The sequence below is a fragment of the Mustela nigripes genome, chromosome 15 (assembly GCF_022355385.1).
Source record: "Mustela nigripes isolate SB6536 chromosome 15, MUSNIG.SB6536, whole genome shotgun sequence".
NCBI lineage: Eukaryota > Metazoa > Chordata > Mammalia > Carnivora > Mustelidae > Mustela > Mustela nigripes.
In genome coordinates this window covers 71,972,713-71,999,512 of record NC_081571.1, presented here as the reverse complement: position 1 = coordinate 71,999,512, position 26,800 = coordinate 71,972,713, and the positions used below count along the sequence as shown (strand labels likewise).

The following is a 26,800-nucleotide window of genomic DNA, read 5'->3' as shown; positions in this document are numbered from 1 at the left end:
AGCAGGTCTGCTTGATGCACTGAAGGGAACACCAAGAAACACAGACCCTGGCAGCACCTAGCCGTGGACAGGCTTCTCAGGGAGGCAACTCTGTAGACAGTTTGAAACATCTGATACCTTCCAATGGTCCTTATTGTTTTCTCCTTTTTTGGGATTTGGTAACTGCCCTGATACGTGTGAATGTGTGTATGTACCTCTAATTTGTGGTTGTGTCGAAACTTGGCCAATCACCGAAAGTACTTGAGAATGAACAAATACCGATCCCCAGGCTGTACTCCAGAGCTACTGAATCTGAATCCGTGGGGTCAGGACCCGCAAAGAGCCTATTAAAAATATGTATCTATATGTGTAAGCTCTGAAGACTAATGGTGAGGTTCAGCAGGGTTGCAAAATCACTGGCCTGATCTGCTGCTTCGTGACCCCAAATAATATTGTACTTGTACAGTTGACGGTCTCCCACTGTGGCAAGTCCAGAACCCATTCCTCCTTCCCTTCACTGATCCACCAGTGAGAAGCTGCAGACAGAAAGCACTCATGTCAGCCCCTTTAACTGTCTTCGCAGGGTGCCGTACTGTAGCATAGTCAAAGAAGGTCATGTTTCATGTGAAATTTTATCATGCTTTCTTCTTAAGTCACTTTTTCACAAGCAGGTTAAAGCATAATTCTCTCTGTATTCAGGAATGAACATCAGAAAGATTTTTACAGGTTCCCTTATTCAACCTTCTACCCGTGTTAAAAATCCCATCTATTGAGCAAGTCTCAAGGCAAAATGTCAAACCACTCGATGCTCCGATCACTTCCATGACAACCCCACCAAATGGTTATATTTGAACATCATTAGTGATGCGGAACTCCCATCTCAAACAACCCGTTCTGTCCTTTCTGTCAGCTCTGTGAAACGTTAGTGTTAAAAAGTCAATGTTAAAAACTTGATCCCGATCTCATGAGCCGTCATTTGTACCATCTTAGCCCTTCTGAGAGGTTCTAGTTCTTTTACCCTTTTGAATATAGAAATCTTTTTTCTTTTCTCCAAATGAAAATAGCTTTTCTTTCCCCTCTCCCTGGTCAGATTCAGTAAGCACCGTTGACTCTGAACAATGTGGGAAGTGGGCCGCTGACCGCATAGAACATCTAGCTCTTCTAAAGCTACGAGTTAGCCTACTGTTGACTGGAAGACGTACCAAGGACATAAACAGTTGTTTAACATGTATCTTGTATATGTATTATATGCCGTATCCTTACAATAGAGTAAGCCAGAGAAAAGAAAATGTTAAGGAAACCATAAAAAAGAAAATGTATTTATAGAACTACACTGTATTGAAAAAAATCTGCATATAAGTGGACCCATACGGTTCAAACCTGTGTTGTTCAAGGGTTAACTGTAATACATAATGACAAAAATCTCTAGCAATATTTAAATAGGTGAAGAGGAAAATGAAAAATGTTTTTAGTCTCATCTCCATGAGAACAATCTATTTTGGTCGACAGCCTTCCAGACTATCTTCCTATATGAATCTATATAAACATAGATATAAATTCTTGTAAAAGGCAATTATACAAAGTATATTTGGTAGCTTCAATGTTCGCTGATATCATGAAAATTTCTACTTCAATAAACGATATACATTTTATTAAGGACTAAGAAGTATTATATTTTATAGGTTCTATACTATAGCTGTATTATAATGTAATTATTCCTTCCCTATTATTAGTACATACAAAGGGCTCCCATGCCCCATTTTTATTTTTAACTAACACAAACAGCCATCTGATGAACTACACCGAGAAGTGTGATTTCCGTCTCAACGGTATATACGTGTGTTTATGTGTGTGTGTGGTATAATCTTTGAACCACAAAAATCCCATTTCTAAGTTAGCACATCAGACTGTTGTGTACACACACAGAGTCTTAACTGACATCCCCAAATTTGGGGGTTGTCAGTGCTTAATAGGGCTTAAATTAAGAGTGCCTATTTCCCCGCCCTTGGGGTTGATATTTTTAATCTTTCTATAAAGTACTATGGCAGTCCTGAAGAAAAAGGTTTGTTTTTGGCTAGGAGGTGATGGCTCCTACCACATCTTGCGAGCATGAAACATCAGCACTTCTCGTAAGGATGGAAAACATGAGCTAAGTAAGGCTGCTCTCTTCCTCCAGACTGACTTGTTCTGAAGTGACTAAATATTTCATCGTAAAAGGGCATGTCTGGTAATTTAGATTGAATAATGAAAGGAAACCACAATCCTCCTCTCTGACTTTCTCTTAGTTTCAGAATGCACGCTGAAGAAGAACCGAGAAAAATGTGTAAATGTGATACAAAAAAAATGAAGGAGAGTAAAAAGATATCCAAAGCTATTGGGGATAGTCCATACCAAGGTGAATGAAGACAATCTGCTTTCCAGGAAATCAAGAGCTGACACTGTATCAGAAGAATGGATTCCTAATAGTTTGTGAGGGACCAACCAATCATGACAAGGCAACTCAGGCATTTTAAATGTATTAAAAAGCTATTTGAGGGAGAAAATATTTTTACATCTGATAAAGGCTCACCTTATAAGGGATTATAACCCAAAATATATACAAAGAAGTCTGGAAACTCAACAAAAGGAAAACAAACAACCCAATAAAAAAAGGAGACTAAGACCTTAACAGATACCTCATCAAAGAAGATACTCAGATGGCAGATGAGTGTATAAAAAGATGTTCCACCATCATCGGTCATCAGGGAGATGCAAATCAGAACAATAATGAATACCACCACACAGCTATGAGAGTGGCCCAAATCCAGAACATTGCCGCTACCAAACATGCGGGTGAGGACGCGAAGCAACAGGAAGTCTCATTCACTCCTGGTGAGAATGTGAGCTGTTAAAACCACTCTGGTGGTTTCCTACAAAACGACACATACTCTTATCATACAATCCAGCAATGCTTAGTGTTTACCAAAGGAATTGAAAACTTACGTCACACAAAAACCTGCACGGGGATGTCTGCAGCAACTTTACTCCTAACTGCTGAAACCCGGAAGCAAACAAGGTGTCCTTCGGTAGGTGAACGGATAAACTGTAGTCTATCCAGAAAATGCAATTGCATTCAGCATTAGAAAGAAATGAGCTATCAAGCCGTGAAAAGACAGGGAGGAATCCTAAATGCACATTACTAAGTGCAAAAAACCAACCTGAAAGGGCTACATAGTATGATTTCACCTATATGACATTCTGGAAAATGTGAAACTATGGAGACAGTTAAAAGATCAGTGGTTGCCAGGAATTGGGATGGGGGGAGGGAAGGGACAAATAGGTGGGACACAGTATTTTTAGGGCAGTGAAAATACTCTGTAGGATACCACAATGATGGACTCAAGTTACTAAGCATCTGACTCCACAGAATGTACAACACCAAGAGTAGACTTGAAGGTAAGAGTAAACTCTGATTATGATGTATCAACGCAGGTTTATCAATTGTAAGAAATGTACAATTGTAACAAATGTTTGTTCAACAAACCCCACTCTGGTGGGGGTTGTTGAAAAAGGGGGAGGCTATGCATGTGTGGGGCCCGGAGTTATATGGGAAATCTCCTATTTTTCCTTCTCTTTTCTCTCTGCCCACTTTGCCAGGAAGATGGCCACAGCTTTGAGTACCGTGTGGCAGAGCAAAAGGTTACTAGCCAACTTTAACTAATTAATGTTTATAGAATACTCCACTCAACAAAATCGAAATACATTCTTCCCAAAGTGTGGGGAACATTCACTTGGATAGACCATATTCGGGCTATAAAAACCATAACAAATATCAAAGAATGGAAAGGATGCAAAATATGTTCTCAGACTGTAAGAGAATGAAATTAAAAATCAGTAATGGGAGGATATTAGAAAATATTTGGAAACTGAACCATCTACTTCTAAATAACCCATGGGTCAAAGAAGACATCACAAGGAAAACTAGGAAGAAAATGAAAATATAACACACCCCAATTTGTGGGATACAGTTAAAGCAGGTCAGAGAAAAATCGCAGCCCCTCCTCAAGGGCTGACATTAGCTTTCCACTGTTAACCATATTGTACCTAAACCCTCTGTTTAGCTCTTCAGCTAGCAAACTCCTGCCTTTATATCTAATTCTTACTTTACACAACTTTCCAGACAGAATCTTCTGCTCCAAATTGTTTCCTTGGTTATGGCGGTCATTTGACTCTAGTGGCCCCCACCAAATTGCTATTATTTTTATTATCTTATAATTTTTTCAAGTTTTTATTTAAATTCCAGTTAGTTAATATACAGTATAATTCTAGTTTCAGGTGCAGAATTTAGGAGTTCATCAGTTCCCACCCATCAGATTCTAACTACCATTCAAAGCTCAGGTATAATTTCATCTCTTTTAATAAAAATCTTCCCTTACTTTTGTAACAAATTAACTCATTTGTCTGAATTCTTATTTACACTTCAATATCATTAGGAATTTGGGATGCACAGATTTTCATTAATATCTCTCTTGAGTATCCACGAGGCATTGTGTGAGGGACTGGGGCATAGGAGACAAATGAGGTCCCTGACATTTATATTTAAGTTGGAGGAAACACTATGAACAGACAGACAATGTAACTAAAGATGGTGATGGCGGTTACAAAGAAAACCAACCCTGATTATTATGTAGTAACTGGGGCAGGCCAAAATTAAATTCCATGGGGTGATCAAAGAAGGCATTTCCGGGAAGATGGAAATCTAAGCACAAGCTTGAAGATTTGGAATGAACCATGGGGAAAACCAGGAATTAAACATTTTAGAAGAGAATGTAAAAATACAGGCAGTAGGAAAGAATCAGGCTTATTTAGGAACAAACAGGAGGCAGGGATGGTTACATCATAAAGAGCAAGAGGGCAGGGCACGAGGGATAAAAAAGACTGACGGCCACTCTTCGAAGAACAGGAGAAAACCGCTGAAGGCTTTTCCGCAGGGAAGTTACACAGCCTGTGTGTGCGGACATACAGAGAATGGGTTTGGGGGGCCCAAGAGTAGCAGGAGGACAGGGCACAGCTGCAGTGTTCTAGGCATGAGACAAACGAGGACTTGAGCTGGGTGATGGCAGCGACAGTGAAAAGGACTTAAGATATAAAATCTAGTTGGAGTTTGTACCAACAACACATACTAACAAACCAGTTGAAAGACAGTAGTTTTGACCAAATAAATAAATAAATAAATAAATAAAGAGAGAGAGAGATAGAGAATTCAGAAATGATTCATAGGTATTTTTATAAGTATAGTTTTATACTTATACCATGAACTAAGAATGGTTAAGACCCCAGATGGAACTACCCAATGGCTTCTATTACCCTGTTTCTAATACACTTTCCCTGTGACCATGTTTAAAATGATCTTGGTTATCAAATCACTACTTCTTACTAAGATTTTGGTTTATCGTAGAGTTCTTAATAAACATGAAAGACCATCTCCTCTTAGCTTCAAGTTTACAAAATGATAATTTTCGGCCTATAAGTTTAATTTTTAAAAAATTCTACCCAGGTTATTCACTTCATGTTTACCTTAATGTTATTCTGGATTTCCACCTTATCATTTACTGACTATAAATGTGAGTCTCTTTAAAGACTTATGTTGTTTCTTTTACTGTGTAAGATAAAAATCATCTGCCACTCAAATTTTACCTTCTCACAGATCTTCCAATATACTCTCAAATTACTATTACTAAAAAGAAAATGATATTTTAGCTTTCAACTCTTATGAAACACTTGGACACTTTATCTTGGAAAGTTTGTGAATGAAAATTATGCAACAATATAATGTACATTGTTTAGCTCTTTCTAAATTATTACTTTAATAAAGTCTTCAAGAGTCTTAGAAAACGATATTAAATGGGACACAAAAAAGAACCATAAAAGGAAAGGTTAATGAACTGGACTTCATTAAAATTAAGAATTGATGGGATGCCTGGGTGGCTCAGTGGGCTAAAGACTCTGCCTTTGGCTCAGGTCATGATCCTGTGGTCCTGGGGGGGATCAAGCCCCGCATCGGGCTCTCTGTTCCAAGGGGAGCCTGCTTCCTCCTCTGTCTCTCTCTCTCTCTCTGCCTGCCTCTCCACCTGCTTGTGGTCTCTGTCAGTCAAGTAAATAAATAAAATCTTTTTTTTTTTAAAGATTTTTATTTATTTGTCAGACGGAGAGAGAGCGAGTGAACACAGGCAGACAGAGTGGCAGGCAGAGGCAGAGGGAGAAGCAGGCTCCCTGCCGAGCAAGGAGCCCGATGTGGGACTCCGTCCCAGGCCACTGGGATCATGACCCGAGCCGAAGGCAGCCACTTAACGAACTGAGCCAGCCAGGCGGCCCAATCAATAAAATCTTAAAAAAAAAAAAAAAAAAGAATTGATGGTCATCAAAAGAAACTACTAAGCAAGTGAAAAGGTAAGCCAAAAATTGGGAAAAGGTATTTGCAATACATGTATCTAACAAAGGACTTCTATCAAGAATGTATAAAGAATTTCTACAAAAGAAAACAACAATTTGCACAAAGTAGGTTTAAGTGCTTATACCTTGAAGTTTGAATATTGTGCTTTAAAAAAAAAGAATCAATTGGTTTAGTCAGGTAATTCTTTTTTTTAAAGATTTTATTTATTTATTAGAGAGAGAGCAAGCACAAGCAGGGGGAGAGGCAGAGGGAGAAAAAAGAAAAAATAAGAGCACAGCCAAATGGTCAGTAAGCACGTGAAAAGGCGTTCATCACCATTACACAGCAGGGAAACAAAACTAAAACCACAATGAGGTACCACCAGAATCTTACCAGATTAGCTAAAATTAAACACTGCCAGGATCCGTGGAAGAGGAAATTGATACAGCTACTTTGGAAAACCTCTGGGCAGTGTTTACTACTGCGGAACGTATGCATTTACAACCCAAGAATTCCACTCCTAGGTATACACCAAAAGTGTCCATGTATGCGGCCAAAGAGACGGGCTAGAATGTTCACAGTGTCATTGACCATAACAGCCCCCACCTAGGGACTACCCAAATCATGCCTGGGAAAAAGAATGAAAGCAGGGTGTATACCTACAAGGGGAAGACCACAGCTCAGGGAGGGATTAACTACTGTTCTAATCGCCATGAGTGGATCTCACAGGACGCTGAAGGACAGAAGCCGGCAGCTCGGGACTAGACACAGCTAAACTGTTGGTCTGAGCACAGAAGTGACAGAGACAGAGCACGAGGGAAACTGCTGTGTTGCTGCAAATGTCTGGCCCGCACCTTCCTCCAGGAATTCGTCCCACTGGACGCCTGAGATGGATACACATTACTGCCTAGAGATGTTACCTCCATAAAAAAAGTAAATTGAGACTGCAAAAAAAAAAAAAACCAAAATCAATAAATCAGATAATTATCCAAATGATTTCTGCATTAAAAGAGGAACAGAAGATAACCTTCAAGGCAGACTGAGCAAGCGTGTGTGTTAGCTACGGGGTTTAAGGCACATCAAGCACCTGAGTCAGCCAATCAGTTAAGTTCATTACTCAGCTGAACGCGTTAATCAATTTCAAATTTCTGTCCAAGTTCTATGCTGTTTAATTTATATTCAGAAATGGCTAAAGACTGAAAGTGAAAGGAATACTAATACTAAAGTACATGTCATTGGAAATAAAAAATGATAATTTTGAACATTTTCTTCACTCTCAGATCTATAAATTGGATCCATCTGACCACAGTTCTTTTCAGGCTTATCAAGATAACCACAGCACTTCAAATAACTCTATTAAAAAGAAAAAATACAGGAATGACTACACATTTTTTTTTATTTCTTAGAAATGGAGATTTTCTACCCCAGTAATGTGTTATTTGTAAAGGAATGTTTATGACAGAAGCCTAAAATCTTGTTAAAAACCTAATGCAAAAAATTATCTGACTAGGGACACCTGGGTGGCTCAGTTGGTTGGGTGTCTGCCTTCAGCTTGGGTCAGGATCCCAGGGTACCCGATTCGAGTCCCGCATTCGGCTCTCTGCTCAGCGGAGTGTCTGCTTCTCCCTCTGCCTCTCCCCCTGTTTGTGCTTGCTCTCTCTCTAATAAATAAATAAAATCTTAAAAAAAAAAACTGATTCTTTTTTTTTTTTTGAAGCGCAATATTCAAGATACCCCAAGTAAGGTAGATGAAAGCAGTGATGGGTTTATATTTGATATTTTAATGTGTAACTAAATTTCAATATGTATTTTAATATATGTTCAGTCACCGAATCAAAATATATCATTTTTAAAATCTGTCAGCAAAATATGGGATTTCCTACATAAGTTAAATAGCGGGGAAAATTCAAGCTTGGATGCATATATGAAGAACACACAGCTTTCATCTATCAAAGGAACATGTTCAGACATAAAACGTGCGTTTTACCTTTAGTGAGAGTTGCAACCTGAAATCTGTGCATTTAAAAACAGGTCTGACTATTGTACTTGAAGAGACTACACTGAGTCAACTGCTACAGAGTATCAAGTTTTCTGAACTGTTACATTGATAACCAAGTTAAATTATAGAACACGTCTTCTTGGCACCTCTTCCTTTCAGAACTTCCGGCAAAAATGTTTATGAATGAAAACTCAGGTCTCTGGTACACGGCTGAAGTTCAATTACCCGTACTGTTTCAAAGCTACTTTTGAATGAAGAAGATCTAAAGAGGCACCAAAGCTCTGAGAAGCTAAAACTTTCAAGGAAAGTTTTAAATGATGATTGCAAGTTTTTGGTTTTTTTTTTAAGATTGTATTTATTTGTTTGACAGACAGAGATCACAAGTATACAGAGAGGCAGGCAGAGAGAGAGGGGGAAGCAGGCTCCCCACTGAGCAGAGAGCCCGATGCAGGGCTCCATACCAGGACCCTGAGATCATGACCTGAGCCAAAGGCAGAGGCTTAACCCACTGAGCCACCCAGGTGCCCCATGATGATTAAAGTTTTAAATGATGAACAGAGAAGTATTAGTCCTGGGAGATTGTTCTACTGTTGTAGTAGGATAGCAAAACAGTTCTTCGTTTCCAAATCACAATACAAACAGCACCCAATAAAACTGAAAGAAAAAGCTAACCCCCAAGTCTAACACATCAGATGTCTAGAAAGCTTGGGCTATCAGACCAATAGAGTTAGGATTTCTTCTCTCCAACCACAAAGACCTCGGGGGAAGAACACATCAGACATTGATTCCAACTTGCAGTTAAAGAAATTACTAACTGTTATAAGAAGCCTCTGTGGGAGCCAGCAAGGCAGAATGGCTGGTAAGCAAAAAGCTTCCAAGTCTTCAACAGTCATCAGGTTTGGGATGAGGGGCTGGAACGGGTTGAGTACAGGGAGTACAGAGCAAGGATTACTGGAGGTGAGAAAATCGGTCCCTTCATTTTCATTCTTGCTACAGAAACCCTCCCATTTCCAAAATAACTCACGCCTGGACTGCACCAGTCTCCTACCTCCAGTTTCTCACCTCTGTATTCTAACCTTTAGGCCACTTCCATAATAATTATCTTCAAACACTGCACACAGTTTTCTCCCCATCTCCCTGGACCACTCCTTCAGAAAAAGATGTGTTGGCTGTGCAATGACTAGACAGAGCTTATCCCTAGGTTAAGAGTCAAGGTCAACCACAGTTTGCCCCCTGGCAAAGGGAGACAGAATTGCATTGGGGTTTAGCGGACCTAGAAAAAGCCCAGGTCTGCTCCCTTGGATGTCAGGTGACCTTTCTGAGCTGGAGGTTCCTTATTTGTGACACAGAAATATTAAGGATACTCAGATATTATGTTGGGGGAACACAATGGTGGTGATTTTACTAACGATAGCTGGCATCTGTACAAGGCTTAGGGGGTGCCAGACACTGCTAGGCAGTTTCCATGAATTAGCCATTAAAGTATTATGGATACTGTAAAACACTATGGAAATGCTAATTATTCTTTTCTAAGCTCGCTCAAACCATCTGTTAGTTAAGTCAGTTCTGGAATCTTAATTGTGGTGAGAGATCTGTGAAAATGTACAAAGAATGTTCCACAGAATCTCCTCTCCGCTACGTCGCACTCCTGTTCGCCTGTCCAGGACGACTCCATCTAACCATCTATGGAAGACTGATCGATTCTAGAGAAAAACAGGAGAGATATAGTTCCTTCTAGTATCAGAGGCTTCTAGTATCAGAAAAACAGGAGAGATCTAGTTCCTTCTAGTATCAGAGGCTGGCAACTGCCCATCTTCTCCAAGCAGAAGTATCTTCTCCTATTCCAGTCATCACCTCACTCCGAACACTGCTAAGTCATTAGATAGGAGCCATGGCTTGGAAGCCCTAGTGAGAGAATGAAAGAAAACAGAAAACAATACAAGACAAAACTTCTGATAGAGCTAGGAGCTCTAAGCTCTGGGATAAAGTCTGGTTTCTGTTTTACACCAGCTGTGCAACCTCTGAAGTTACATCTGGGCCCTCAGGAAACAAGGGATAGGAATGTTTTATACCCGTGAAGTTTTATCGCCAGGGCTGGAATCGATCTTTACAGACATACAAAACAGACAAGTACATGATCTTCGGATATGACAGTCTGCATGAGGACCACAGTGGAAACGTCACAGAAACGACATCCCTGGTCACCAGTGTGAGAAAAGCATTTTTGGATGAACACAGAATATTTTATTTTTTATTCTTTATCATACCTTATATTATTAGATACTGAAATGCTTAATCTGATTTGTGGTATGGGGGGAGGGGGTATCTCCAGATATTTGGGGGGGGTAAAATGGCCAAAATGCAAAACAGAATGACCTGAACAGACCTGTATTCATTAATTCAACAAACTTTCTGTGCGCCACGTGCCTGATACCAAGATGGAAGCAGTCTACCACCAAATGCACGCAGAGAAGGAAACTTTTTTGTTAAATTAGATGGCAGTCTATGTCAAATATACTTAGCTTTTCTGCTGAAACTAAACTTTAATATGTTATATTCTTTTCATTTTGGGGGGGGGGGTTGGGTGGGGGGGGCAGGGGCAGAGGGAGAGGGAGAGAGAGCATCTCAAGCAGGCTCCACTCCCACTGGGAGCCTGGCTCGAGCTCGATCTCACAACACTGAGATCAGGACCCGAGCCGACACCAAGAGTCAGACACTTAACCGATGGTGCCACCCGGGAGCCCCCACTAGGTCATATTCTCAATAAAATCAAATGTGATCCTCAAAGTTAATTATGTGTGGGTGGGAACACTAAAATGACATAGGGCAGATAAATTATGAGGGCAGATAAATGTGAGGACAGGTGGCAGGTGCTCACATCAATTTGCCACCTTTTAAGAGTTAAGATACATCAATTCATTCACTTATCATGTATCTTTGATAAATATTTTTTAAAGATCTTCACAGAGAAATCCAAAGGATCAACAGTACTCTTTTATCAAAATAACGTCTAAAGTAACCGGTGTACCTAAAAATGTTATGCTGTTTCAGGTAACTTCTGCTGCATAAAAAACTACCCCCAAAACTCAATGGCTTAACATAACCATTTTACTATTTTTCTTTTCTTTTTTAAAGCTTTTATTTATTCGACAGGGAGAGAGAGAGATCACGCAAGCATAAGCAGGGGGAGCAGGAGAGGGAGAAGCAGACTGTGCTGAGGAGGGAGCCCCACACAGGGCTCGATCTCAGGACCCTGGGATCATGTCCTGAGCTGAAGGCAGATGCTCAACCGACAGATCCACCGGCCCCTCCATTTAATTGTATTTCATGATGGTATGGGTCAGGAATTTAGGCAGAGGTCAGCTGGGCGATTCTGTTCCATGTGGCACTGACTGGGCTCAGTGGTGTTCAGTGAGGGCTGGGCTGAGCAGACGGTCAAAGCCTTTCCAACGCATGTACCTCTGGGGGGTATCCTACCACAGGCCTGGAAGGCTGGTGGGCTGGCTACTCTCCCTCGCGGTCTCAGCCCTCTTCATGGGTGCTCCAGCACGGTAGCTGGACTTTTCTCATGGCAGCTCAGGGCTCCAAAAGACCCTGGTGGAAGGTGCTGAGTCCTCTCCGTGATTAGGCCCCAAACTTGCTTCGTATCACCCTGCCATCCTCGGTTGGTCAAAGTGGTCACGGGCCAGTCCAGACTCGGGGAGCGGCCAGGCAGAGCCTCCTCCTGAGGGAAGCTGAGCTAAGACTCTGCAGCCATCTTTAACCAAGCGTGCTCAGAGGAAATGATGTCATCTTTAAAAACTGAATAAAAGTTCCAGTTTACCAGGATTTGCTGATCCCCATCAACAAATGGAATACAAAAGGACGCTGGTCAAAGAAACTCTATGTAGACTAGATATCACAAATACGCATGTAAAAATGGGATTTAAATGGTGATGGGTTCTAAAAACAGGGAATTTGAGGTAAGAGTCTAGAAGGACCACAGAATCTACTGCCCAGAGAGACTTCTGAGATGGAAATGGGCATTGATGAAAAATGTGCCATGGCCACAGGCATGAGCTGTCCCCCTAAAGAGAGACACGAGGTCACCACTGGAGAAAAGGGATGAGATCAAAGCAGTGATATTTAATCAAAGGAACAGATAGAGGAGATTGTTCGGAGCCAATCAGTATGGCCCAAAAGAAAAGCTTCCAGATTTGTTATTTTACTAGGATGTGCTGATGAGAGTCCTGGACCAAATCTCCTTCCCCCAAACCATCTTTTCTTCCATCCACCTCCAAGTGCTTCTTTCAATCAAACCCGACGATCTGGTTGGGATGGCCTTAGGAATAAACACTGTCACCAAGAGCAGCCTTTCCAGTGCCTGGACCTCTGGGAGGCAGCCGACCCAAATCAGGGTGCTGACTTGTTAGGTGCCGATGGAAACAGGCCACACCGGCTGTTTCCCCCAGGGTAACTGCTGCTGCTGGCCACAGCACTGTCCCTGCTGAGCCCACACCCCGCCGGAGGGTCCCTCCCGCCCAGCCACTGAGATGGACACTCTGTGTAGATCCTTCCTCACTAAGGAATCAGCTCGCTGAAACTCGCTCATGGCCATTGGAGAGCGAGAACAGACAGTTTATGCAAACTTTACTGACCCTCCATGCAAGACCACCGAACAAAAAGTTCTGTGTCGTAGCATATTCGTCCGTACGCATGGACTGAATTAACCACGGAGAGACTCTTTTCTCATCTCTTGCTCTTCAATATAAACTAAGGAAAGTTATCTGAATTTCCAGGCAGCTTTTATGTATGTGTACATCGATGTATTTAACTCCTCGTCCTACTGTGGGCATCCAGCCCCCCACTGTACCAACGTCACTGGGGGCCAAAGTTCACTTGAAATGTTGGTTCAAAAGCAGATAAAGGATGGTCTTGAGGGTATATGGATCATTTGGGTGGGGGATGGTATTTTGGACAGTATAATTTTATATATACTATATCTGGATATTTATTTTGCTAAATACTAAAACAATCACAAAACTTATTTTTTATTTCTTAATCTGTATTAGACTATCCTTGATAATCAACTTCTATCTTTAGTTAAGCTCCCAACTATCTTCCCTGAGGACTAGCTATTCTACGGTTTTTTCCCTCAATTTTCCACAAATCAGCTTACTTTTCTAAAGCTTTCTAAAATAATAATTCTGCTCAAACCATTCTATAACCAAATACAAACAGAAAGTAAGATTTCATTTCCAGGGAGGATCAAAATATACTAAACATAACAAAGTGAATACAAAATTGTTGGCATCACTCTTATAAATTTTTAATTCTACGAGTTACAGTGCATGAAAAAGTCCTTCAAAAAGGTAGCCTAGTAAAAGCAATGTTTTCTGGTGAAAAAATATTTTGAAACTTAATGCACTTTGCCCCCCTCTCTATGTACAATTCACTCAACACTGTCAAATATATATATTCAATTACAGAACATTTTGGCATTCCAGAAGGATAAATACTATCTTGTACTGATTTTGCATAACACCCAGAGCAATGTAATGCAAAAAAAAGTGGGTTAAACCACAGCATTTAATGTCAACAGTGATGACTTTTATATAAAGAGAGATAAAACTTCTGAAATCAATTTATTAAAAAGCTGTCAACATATTTCTCTCTCTACACTAGCCTATCTATCTACCTGTCTTCCTTCCTTCTTTCTTTCTATCTATTTATCTAACTAAACTGGCCAGAGAGTGTTAAAATTATCTTCACCCCATATATAGTTTTTGGTATTTATAAAAGGGTCTATTATCATTATGAACTTAAAGACGTGGTATTTAACAAATACTATATGTCTCATCACTTTTTATAAAGTATTCCTCACACTTAAAATACATGTACTAAAAATTATCACAATTCTTTATGAGTCACAAAAACATACTGTCACCATTTATAGCTAACACAGTCTCTAGTGGAAGGCAAAAACAAAACATTCAGGGTCTATGCTATAATTTCTGTAACATACTGTACTAGAAGCTTCAGACACAGATGAGAAAGCAGTGGAAAAAAATGGAAAAACACTACCAGATTGGTTAGTTTATCTAGATATGGTAAGGCAATTGAATCTAATTCTTAAGAAATCATGTGGCACTATACTGTTTTATAAAGTCAGATAAATGCTGGAGTTGCATTCCCAGGTGCATGATTTTGGGGGAAACTTTACTATGGATATTTTAGAGTCACTACATAAAGAAATAGTACATCATTACCTCCTTAGCATTACACCCATATTACAGATGAGGAAGTTGAGGTAACAGATAACATTAACTTGCCCCAAATCATGTGACTACTAAGTACTGTGACTCAGCTTTAACCAGATTAACACTTACCGTCTTCCTAATAAGATCAGTATGCGCATAAAATACTAAATTAGAGCAATTATCATATATGCAGTATTTGTTACACTCACTGGAAACCTAACAGTGGCTGTATTTAGAACTTAGACTAAAACAACAAAATTCTCCATCCCAGAACACAGAAAAACACTCCAAGAGTTCACTGACAGAAAGCTGTAAAAATACTCGATAAAGAAGAAAATACTAATATGTACTGAATTATTGTAGTATTTCCACATCTGAATTATTAATTTTTAAGAGTTCCTCCTAGAAAAGAATGAGAAATACTCCTTAATGTTTTAAGTAAATGTTTATGATCTTTCTCTTGGGTACTTCTACCAAGTGATATTAAGATATATATAATTAAGACCATCTTCATCTATTTCTACTGTCAAAGGCAGAGCTGAGTCAATGTCAGATGCAGCAAAGCTCTAATAATTTAGTGATGGCTAATCCTGTAATAAGCCCACATCCCAGGCTGACTCCTACAACCTCTCTTCCTGTTTTAGGTTATCACAAGGAAGGAGCTCTCCTGTCTTACCAGAATGAATAAAATTCATTTTGAGAAATAGGTTCCCATATTTCTAATATGCACAACCAGCAGAAATAAATGCTTCTTCAAAAGATTGACTTTACATGTCTTTTTGTTTAGTGACTAAATGTTATCTTTCTCTATAATGGAGAGAGGATTTACTAACTCATGATAGGAAGCATTTCATTTTTGCAGCATTTATATAGGGTTGTTGGAAACTGGAAAGGCAGGAAGAAAAGATAAATGTTATTTCCGACAATTACAGAGATAGTTCTATTTGTTTTTCTTCAAGTACAAATGTTCTAGTATAGCAGTTTTCAAATTGTGTGTGATGAGATCAATTGAGTGGCTCAAGAGGAATGTATAAAAACCATGAAATAAAATAAAAAGAATAAAATGGAAAATATAGTAGCAACATAACAAGTTTATTATTTCATGAAACTTATATTTAGGCTGTGTGTACTGTGTCGCAACATAAAATGTAATTCTTACTGAGGGCCACGATTAAGAAAACATGAAAGCCACTGCTAAGGGAATACACAGAAGTAGAGAGATGGGCTAGTTTTTTCAATTCTTTTGGTTTCTTGACAGAATTAACAATTTAAAAAACTGCAAGATATGGATGAAAGAAATTAAAGAAGACACAAATAAGTGGGAAGATATTCTGTGCTTCTGGATTGGAAGAATACTCTTAAAATAGCCGTACCACTCAAAGCAATCTACAGATTCAGTGTAATCCCTATCAAAATTCCAATGGCATTTTTCACAGAAATAGAATGAATCTGGAATTTGTGTGGAACCACAAAAGACGCTGAATAGCCAAAGCGACACTGAGAAAGGAGAATCAAGGTGGAGGCATCACACTTCCTGATTTCAAACTACATTACGAAGCTATAGCAACCAAAATGGTAGGCATGGACATAAAAACAGACACACAGATCAATGGAACAGACGAGAACATCCAGAAATACATTTATGCATACACGGTCAACTAATTCACAACAACAAAGCCAAGACTATACAATGGGGAATGGACAGTCTCTTCAGTGGAAGTATGGAAAAACTGGATAGCCACGTGCCTAAGAATGACCCTGGACCCGTATCTCCACCATATGCAAAAATCAACTCAAATGGGTTAGAGACTTGGACATAAGATCTGAAACCGTAAAACTCTGAAGAAAATAGAAGGGATAAACTCCCTGACACTGGTCTTGGCAATGATTTTCTGGATGTGATACCAAAACAAAGGTAACAAAAGCAAAAAACTAATAAGCAGGATTATATCAAACTAAAAAGCTTCTACAAAGCAAAGGAAGCCATCAACAAAAATGAAAAGACAATGTATGAAATGGGAGAAAATATTTTCAAACATAGATCTGGTTAATATCCAAAGTATATAAAGAACTCATACAACTCCATAGAAATAAAACAACAAACAATCCAATTAAAAAATGGGCAGAGGATCAGAAAAGACATTTTTACGAAGAAGACATATGGATAGGCAACAAATATATGGGGATGCTGCTTTAATCATTAAGGAAATGCATCTCAAAACCACAATGAAATAACACCTCACACCTATCAGAATCGTAATTAACAAAATTGCAAGAAACAAGGTTGACAAGAATGTGGATAAGAGGAATCCTTGTGCATTGTTGGTACGAACGTAAACTGGTACAGCCACCATGCAAAACAGTATGGAGGTTCCTCAAAAAGTGAAAAGTAGAACTACATATGATCTAGCAACTCTACCTCTGCGTATTTATTTGAACAAAATCATTATCTCGAAGAGCTATCTGCAGCCCATGTTCACTGAGGCATTACTTACAGTAGCCAAGACACGGAAACTACCGAAGTGTCCACGGAGGGATGAATGGATAAAGAAAACACGGTGTGTGGGTCTGTATACACCCATATCCACACAGACACAAACAGAATTATTATTCAGCCATAAAGAAGAAGGAAATCCTGCCATTTGAGACAACATGGATAGACCCTGAGGACATTATGCTAAGTGACATAAGTCAGAGAAAGACAAATACCATATGAGCTCACTTACATGTGGAATCTTAAAACCGAAGAAAACAAAAACCTGAACTCACAGAGAACAGATTAGTGGTTCGCAGGATGTGCGTGCGTGCGTGTGTGTGTTCTAAGAGAGCGAGCGAGCGAGAGAAATGGGTAAAGGCAGGAATAAAGTACAGATTTCCAGTTAAGATAAGTAAGTCCTGGAGGTTTATTATACAGCACGGTGACTATAGTTACAGTACTGTGGTATATATCTGAAACCTGGTAAGAGAAAATTGTAAAAATCGTCATCACACACACACACACACACACACACACACAAAATTGCAATGATGAATGGTGATGGATGTTAACTAAATATATTGTAGTCATCATTCTCCAATGTATATACATATCAAATTACATTTTATGAGTAACACTTCTAAACATTTTAAATAAAAGTTCACAATGTTTCACATAATTCTAAGTGAAAAAACTTAAAACAAAATATGTTATATGTCAACTATCTCTCAATAAAAATGAATTTTTAAAAAACACAAAAATTATAAATCATTTTATTGTCCCTTCAAGTATCAATTTTGGTATGTATTCAAACCTGAAACATATTAAGAAAAGATATCAGAGAAAGTAAAAAACAGAACAAATTGAAAATAACAATCTACCCAATTCTGACCATAAATGTTTTTGAGCATTTTGAGTAAAAAGAATGTATACTTTAAAGTGTACTTAATTTACACACTGTCATCTATTTTAAATAGCTTATTCAGACAGAGTTTTGAGCAATGTGCAATATCTTCAACATTAAGTAATGAAATGAACCAGATTGCAAGACTCCCAATGTTGCTTTGTTACTGGACTTACCAAACTCTGATTTCAATTCAATATGCTGTTGCTATTGGATTCAGATACCCAATAATTTTATTCTGACTCACAGGCCTAAAATATTCTTATTTCACAGTCGTGACCTTCAATTTAAACTGAAATGTATTAAAAATCCGGCTAACACAGGTGTTTTATTCGGGTTTTCCTACAAGAATAAAAGGTGAAGTAGTTGGAATATTGGGCCCAATAGTTCCAAAGAGGTTTCAATCTTTTGAAAGTATACAGTTAAATCTATTGTTAAAATCGTCTCAACTAGGGATCTGCTATTTTTAGATATTTTGATAACCTTAAACTTTACTAACATATTTACATTTTACTTATACACTATGGAAATGTAGATGTCTAAAATCATAGCATTACCATTATTGGTATTATTCTACGGAAAGGCACAGTTGGATCTGATAAGCGTAAAGGTATGTTTAAGAAACTTTTCTTTGTCAGACTGAGAATAACTTTTAATATAATGCCCCACAATTGTGAAAGTAACAAAAAGGCAAATACATAGGATGTATTTCTGCATGCTCTTAAAATTTCATGGTCCATTTCCTACCCAAATAGTATCTCTACATTTATACTTGTTTTTCCATTAAAAAAATTTTTTTTATTTCATTTTTTAAAATTGAAATTCAATTAGCCAACATATAGTACATTTTTAGTGTTTGGTGTAGTGTTCAATGATACATTAGTTGCAAGACATTTTATTCTGTCTCTCTCAGTTTTATCTCATACTAGAATCTACTCATATCCAAACCCAAATATTTTTCCAAAAAAGGGTAGAGTACTCACAATTCTTTTTATTCCATAGGCCAAAAAAAATGTAATTACCTAAGAAAATAGATGTAAGTACCTAAGAAAATAGTACTTAATAACACACACACAGAGAGAAACAGGTAACAAGGAAAAGTGAAAAGAGAAGCCAAAAAAAATATAAAAAAAACAAAACCCCAACCAACCAACCAACCAACAAAAAAAACCCACCCACACACACAAAAAAACCTAGAGTAGAATCACACGTCCTTCCCCAGAGGTTTAGGTTTGAAGACAATGGCTAAGAAAAAAAACGTGTGACCAAAATTACCCTCAATTAAAAAACAAAAAACAAAAAAACCCTCACAAATTAAGTATGGTGTACATGCTTTTATGTAAAGTTCATTGCTGAGAAATACATATATAAATGTATAATCTATGCATTTTAGTGTGCCATATATAACTTCCTGGAAGAGGACACACAGAAAACACTCAAATGTATTACTAACTGGAAAACTTGAACAAACGAGAAAGGATACCAGCTTTGCTGGATCTTCCTGTCGGCTGAGTCATCTAGAGACACTGTCAGTTCCTCCATCTCCTCCTGGTATCTACCTGTTCATGACTTGACCTTTTCCTAGAAAGGCAACGTCATCCACTTGCCTGGCGGCCTGAGTAGTTCCCACTGCATGGTCAGCGAGGTCACCTTCAAATCCCCCATTTGTTCCTGCTGGAGGAGTTTATCCATATGCAGAAACAGGTGATATCTTGTCTGTGTACAGTGGAACAGTGGCCTATTTAAATTACTTTTGCCCCCTCTCCCTTTAAAAAAATATATATACATACAGTAATGATCCCTCTGATTACAGATTTCACAGACCCAATTATCAGCAAATCTTAACTAGGCAAGATTTGCAGGTCACAGGCTGCTCACTCGTTAAGGCTCGTATTAAAGCCCGCTGCTTCCCTCGGGGCTCCCACCAGGGAGAAGGACCGTGCGCTGGAGCCGAAGGGAGAGCATCTGCTCTGTCTGCAGAGTGAACTTCATTCCAGTCTCGGGATGGCAAAGAGAAAAGCCCAGTATTGTAATGTTCTAATTTTATAATGCAGCAAATCTGCGTTTCCCCTCAGGAAGACACCGTTTGGGGATATAAAAAGTGACTCATGGCTTCTAGGTTCTCTGTATCTGGGAGGCCCAGCTTCCAACAACAATTCTGGCTCCTGGAGGTATCCACCTCGGGAAGGGGCATCTGTGGAGGAAGGATTGGTGGGAGACCACAGAAATGTCACTTACTTGGGACAAACATTGGATACACTCCTGGGTTTCGGATCCACCGCACCAATCTGTTTGAGGGTCAAGATCTATGTGTGGCAACTGGCCACCTGCCTCTATTTTAGAGAAGGTTTTTATGGCGACTTATCGTGAGGAGTAAAAGTGCAAATGATCAGTTTGGTCACTTAAAAGTGATCACTTAAATGATACAGAAAAATTAGTAATAAAAGTGGAAAAAAAAAGTTACTAATTTCGCTTTGGGTAGTCAAATCAGCTGCCTCTTCCCATTCTCTTTTTCCCAATCTTGAAATGCCCCAGGCCTTCTAGCCCATACAGTAATGTGTGAAGCCTCCTCTATGTATCTGACAACTCTCAAGTTTCTCCTTGGCCATCCATATTCATCTACAATTTCTGGCCATATCCATTCATTTCTCGCTACATAACGTACCCATGAGGTCTCATCTGAACTCTGGGGATGATCCTGAGTCCTTACATTCATATGAAAGTGTTCAGGCTTTATTCAAATATTCTAATTACTTATTACATGCATCTATATGCATGATGACCACTGCCAAGGCAGAAATAATGGCCCCCTACCCCTGCTATTTCCTGCTCACTCAGGTTCAAAGTGTCCAAGGTTACTTTTGACCCTTCCCCCTCCCTCTTCAACTAAGTTTAGTTCATTCTTTACAATATTATTTTGATAGTAATTTACAATATTATCGCATCCCTCCTTTCCTTTCTGTTCCTACAGACACCATGCTAATTCTGAAGCGTTCTACTTCACCTGGAAACTAGATAGATGATCACAGTATTGCATGATTATTCCCCCTGACTCTTGTCTGTGCCACTAACCCTTCTATCACATCACCTCCATGTTACCATTTCTATACCCATTTTGATCATGGTCCTTTACTACAAGATCAAAATGTAACCTTCTTAGCTTTACAATTTCTTAGCCTGACCTCCCTTCTCTCAAACTTCTAAATGAATTCCTAGTTTAGCCAATCTGGTCTATTGAACAGCCAACAAACACACTCTACGAGCTTCCCATGCCACTTCCTCCATCTGGAAGACCTTGTAAACTCTTACTAAACGTCACCCTTTCCCTTGTTACCTTAACTGGGTACAAGTACTATGACACACCATCTACTCCATGTGCAAAAGGGACTTGGAAGAATCATCTCTCCATCTATAAAATCGAATGTCTGGGGAAACTGAGGCCAAAGGACAATAAAAATAGTTAGCTTTCCAAACACTAGTTTTCTTTCAACACATTTTTCTTGAGCATTTCCTCTGTGCCAGGAGCTGTGCTAGTGACATATGACTAGAGTTTAATGACAAAGACGGACTGCACGTCTATCATCACACAAGTAATTCAAATTCGGTGTGTGCTACAAGACAAGGGAGTACAGGGTGGCAAGGATGTCTGGGGTATGCACGCTTCGGGGAAGGGCTGAGGGATGAGGTTAATCTAGTGTGGGAAGACAGGAAGAAGTTAACTAACTCAGTTGGGGAAGAGAAGAAGGCTTCCCTGAGGAGGAAGTATTTTAAGTAGGGGAGACAGAGTAGGGATTGAGTGCAAAAGGTAAATGACTGCTCCATGTACAAGTAAAGCCCAGACAGGTACTTTCAAGGAACTAAAAGCAGGAGTGGGTGCTGGAACCTAAGGGAGGAGGAAGATTGCAAAAGGTAAGGCCGGAAAGGCAGAGAGGAGCAGGAGCCTGTTGGGCCTGGGAAGGTCATGCAGATTTCTGGGCTTTATTATGAGAACAATAGGCCTTGGACATTCTGTTCCAAGATAACTTTAAGTCAGGACGACAGCTTATCCTGGGAGGAATGGGAGAAGCAATTACGAAATCAGAAAAAGTTCTAGTTTTATTTCAGTTGAAACATATTCTGTATCCTTATGACCCTTGAGTGTGTGCTCTCCTCTGAAGTCAGGTTGAACAAGGAAAGCATATGAATTCATAAATACAGCCTTTTTAGTTGGTCCGCTTGGCTTGGACAGGAGGTAGTGTATGCGTATGGACGCCTCTGCACCTGTAAACACTTGAGGGGGTACGGGCTTGTTCTGCATTTTCTAAAAGCACAACATTCCATACAAGAAAAATCCAGTAAAAAGCTCTGTTTTACTGTCTGGCCATGAATTGGTGCTATACTTGAAGTTAAATCTTCAGTCTCCTCCATTTTCCCATAAGGCCCTTAATAAGGGAAAATATTTTGAGAATATACGAGCGAAATGTTCCTAAGGGTTGTTTTAATCCCAGTTGCTTTTTATTCTCATCTTGTCTACACCAGGTAATGAATTCCAAAAAGGCAGTCACAAATTTATCTCCTCTAAAATTATATTTATCTCAAGGATAAAACTTAAAAAAGGCAGGGTGACAAGGTTATTAATAAAAGGACAGCTGGAATGTTTGAGTAATTTCTGCGTTCAAGGTATTGTGTTGGACACCTTAAAACAAAATATCTCATTTAATCCTACTAAAGACTTTGAAAGGTGCATCTCTTTCACAGATAAGGAAACTGAGGCCTACTGTTTCCCTGCAATACACCCATTTCAGACCTGTAGTGCCCAATATGGTAGCCTGCAGCCACATGTGCCTTCTGAGCACCTGAAAATATGTTTGAATTAAGATGTGCTGAGTGTAAATGACACATCAGATTTTGAAAATTTAGAATAAAAAGGAAAGTAAGGTATCTCAATTTTTGAATACTGCTTGCATGTTAAAATGGCAGTATCTTATATAGTGCATTAAAAAGTGCATTATAAACTTTATCTGCTGTAATTAAAAAAATAAGCTACTAGGAATTTTTAAATTACATGTGTGGCTCACATTATACTTGTATTGAACATACCATCCTAGACCAAAAACTGGGTACTGAATTTGCCAGTAATAACAAGTTCAAAGGCAGCCTGGTATAGAAGATTACATGGAGTGTAACAGATCTTGGTTTAAATCCTTCCATCAGTGGCCAGTCTTGGGTAAAATACCAAACCTCTCTGCACTTCACTTTTGTCATTGACATTCTGGTGATATTAAATATCCCCAAACAACTGTTGTCATATGTAAAGCAGCTAGTGTGCAGAGGGAGGGAATAATTACTGGATACTTCCTAGAGCAACTGGTTCATTTAAAAACTGAGTCCCAAAAAGAGTAGAAAACTTACTTATTTGAAAATCATGTTTTATTCTCCTTAAGTGGGAGGAGTTAAATTACTAGCCCATTCAATGGCCACTTTAGTATCATATATGCATTATCTACTATCTTGTAATATACATAATAAACACAGATCCTTTCTTTCTATACAAGTTATTTATAATATGTTATAGGCTGGGAGGCCAGCTGATAAAATTTGGGTGAGAAATCAAATGTCAGGACACAGAAGGGCTCAAGGGGTCCTTTATCCATACAATGGATGAACTCCAACGAAAAGAGTTTATGAACTTGACTTCAGTAGATCCAGGTTTTTTTTTTTTTTACATCAACAATTGAGACTAGTGAATAAAATGACACCTGGGAAAGTAGAATTTTACTTTTTTTTTTCTCTCTCTGGGTCATGGTGCAAACAAATACATTTTTCCAGCATTCCAAGTTCAGACTAGCCCACTATTAGTAATCTCCACTAAATCATAAAAGACTACAAAATCATGTGGACTCAGCTATCTGAGGCTATATTGCTATATTCTATCCCCCTAGGCTTTTGTCAAGAAGTGTGCCTTTTATCAATGTTTGAATTATATGTATACATATAAATGTAAAGTATGGAGTAGTTGGAGCATTCACTTTATTATTTGATGTATGTATATGGCCTAAGATTGACATGTGACAATGTATTAGATTGCCCTGTTCTGTATGTGTATGTATATATATATATATATATATATATATATATATATATTTTTTTTAGTGGTATGGACATACTAATTAAAGATTTGAGTTACTTTGATGTAGCCCCTTAAGTACACATTTTTTAAATTTAGCACAAAAACTGCTCTTTTTTTTTTTTTTTATCCACAGCAATTAACTTTAAGAAAATGAGACTGGAGAAGTAAAAAGCTATCAATCAAATTTACAGATCTTGGAACAGCAACAGAGACCATGAAAATATTCACTTCATTCTCGTTTGAAATTTAACAAGAAATAATATACAAAACCTTAGTTTAGCTATTAAAATACATGTGCAATGAGTTAAAAGGGGATGGGGACAGGGCCTTTGATCTCCTATATTGCTTTAAAAATCCACCTCTTGTAATGAATTTTTGAGTACCTACTGAGTACACGTGACTTCGGTCTTTGCTCTTTAACATGAGTGACTCTGACTTACAATGTGCTTGTGTCTACAGTTCACTAACAACTATCTTTCAGTAAATGTCTTCAAATTTAGGGCTAAAGCTAATATGAGGTAAGAAAAAAATTATATTAAATCAAAATTACTAGCAATTATTAGCTAAAAATAAGAATCATACAGAACAATGTGTAGTAATTAGACAAATTTGCTAAAACTTTGAACTAAGATATTACATTTCTGATGCCTGAAATTATAGGAAAATATAAACTCATTTAATTTAAGAGAAAACAAGTATTTTAAGCCATTTAAGTTACTAGCTGTATTTGCAAAATACACATTAAAAAAAAGAGTTCATATTAGGAAACACCTTGTTTGCATTAACTTTAAATTAGCTAGTACTTTGGTTACACATTTGAAGAAACTTCTGTTTTGTTTCCAGGAACGCTTTTTTCCCTTTCCTTCTTTTTTTTTTTTAAGGAGTAAGGCAGTTGGATTAAAAAAAAGTTAAGCCACATTCTTTAATGCAGATGGAATATCAGTGCTCCTATATGCTTATAACTCTCTCAATCTCAGGGAATTATTAGGATGATTAGGATGTCTTCAAATAATAATGTCTTTAAACTTTCGTCTTAATGGCACAGTTCATTTTTGTAAAACGCCTGGCACCACTCAATCTTTTAAGAGAGAAGAAAGGTCTCTTTCCTCTGGACTTGACGTTTTTACCATATACATGTGAGCAAGTTTTGCTGTCAAATATTGCCAAGGTAGATTTTTTGCTGTTGTTCAATCTAAAAATGTCTCCACTATGCCTGCACAGCTCCCCTCTCCCCAACACAAACCTACCCAACCCTCTCCCCCACTGCAAGTTTTAAACTTTGTTTCCTTTGGGGTTCTGCACAAGTGCTACTAATAATATCCAAGAGACAAAGAGCTGTTCTGTAGGTTCACGGGATGCCAAATTTGAGTTGTGAAACAAAGCACTCAAATTTGAGATTCAAGAAGATGATGGTGGTGATGCCGGCAAAAAAAAAAAAAAAAAAAAAAAGATTACAGCGCACGAGCCCCCAGAGCCCTGTCCCCAGACAGCTCCCCCTGCCCACGGCCACCCAGAGCACGGGGAGTTCTGGCCCCGGGACGTCGGCCGCCGGCAGCACCGCGAAGCGCCCTGCCCGCTCCCCCCCGGCCCGCTCACCGCTTCACTCGGATGATCTGGTCCCGCATGGGCTTGATGTCCTGGAAGCTCTGCTGGTTGACGAGGCTATAGACCAGGATGAAGCCCTGGCCGTTCTTGATGTACAGGTCCCGCATGGACGCGAACTGCTCGGTGCCCGCCGTGTCCAGGATCTCCAGCACCGACGGCGACGAGTCCACCTCGATCTCTTTGCGGTAGAAGTCCTCGATGGTGGGGTCGTATTTCTCGATGAAGGTGCCGGTCACGAACTGCACGGTCAGGGCGGATTTGCCGACCCCGCCCGAGCCCAGCACCACCACTTTGTACTCGCGCATCGTCCCTCCGCGGCCGCCGCCGCCGCCGCCGCCCGCGACATAGACCTACGCCCGCCGCGCTGCGCCCCCGGACCCTGCGTCGGCCGCCGGCCCCGCCGCCTCCCGCGGCCGCCCCCACCTCCCGGCCGCCGCGGCCCCCCGGGCGCCGGCGGAGGGAGCAGCAGCCCTGGGCATGGGCCGAGCCGGGCGGCAATGCGGCCCGCGGGCGCCGGCAGGCACGGAGCACGAGCAGCGAGCGGGAGCCGCCGGAGCCACCGGAGCCGCCCGAGCCGCGGGCCCGCAGTGCCGCCCGCCCACCCCGCCCCTCGCGCCTCCACGCCCAGCTCCCCGCCCGCTGCCGCCGCCGCCACCGCCACCGCCGCTTCCTCGGGTGCCGGAGCGCGCGCCCGAGCGAGAGCCGCAGCGCTGCCGGGGGCGGGGCCCGGCGGCAGGAGGCGGGGCTCCGCGGCGCAGCCCCGCCCCTGCTCCCTGTCGCCTAGGCGACTGGCCGCGCGCGCTCCCGGGAGACAGCGCCGCGCGGAAGCCTCCGCTCGCACTTAGATAAACAACCTCCTCTGCCACCCAGCAACAGCCTGCCCCGCACGCCCCGTCGAACCCCACGGCCTGCGTACTGAGCATGCGCAGTTCGTTTGCCTGAGCCCGGAACCTGGTCAACTTGAGAGTACCACGTTCGGCATCTGGGGGAGACAAGATGCTAGCAGGGCCAGAGCAATCTTAATGGGCGAGGCCCAGAAGGAGGTCTCGGTGAGGGATTTTGCTTGACACACTACGC

At 40.1% G+C, this 26,800-nt stretch overlaps 1 protein-coding gene across 1 annotated transcript in view; it reads right to left on the bottom strand.

Moving 5' to 3' along the window:
- Positions 1-26,118, bottom strand: part of RAP2A (RAP2A, member of RAS oncogene family) — a 35,431-nt gene extending 9,313 nt beyond the window's left edge. Inside the window, exon 1 of the mRNA XM_059377741.1 lies at positions 25,715-26,118. Within this exon, the coding sequence (XP_059233724.1) occupies positions 25,715-26,028 (314 nt within the window). The 5' untranslated portion in view covers positions 26,029-26,118. The remainder of the gene's footprint in view (positions 1-25,714) is intronic.
- Between the last annotated feature and the right edge of the window lie 682 nt (positions 26,119-26,800).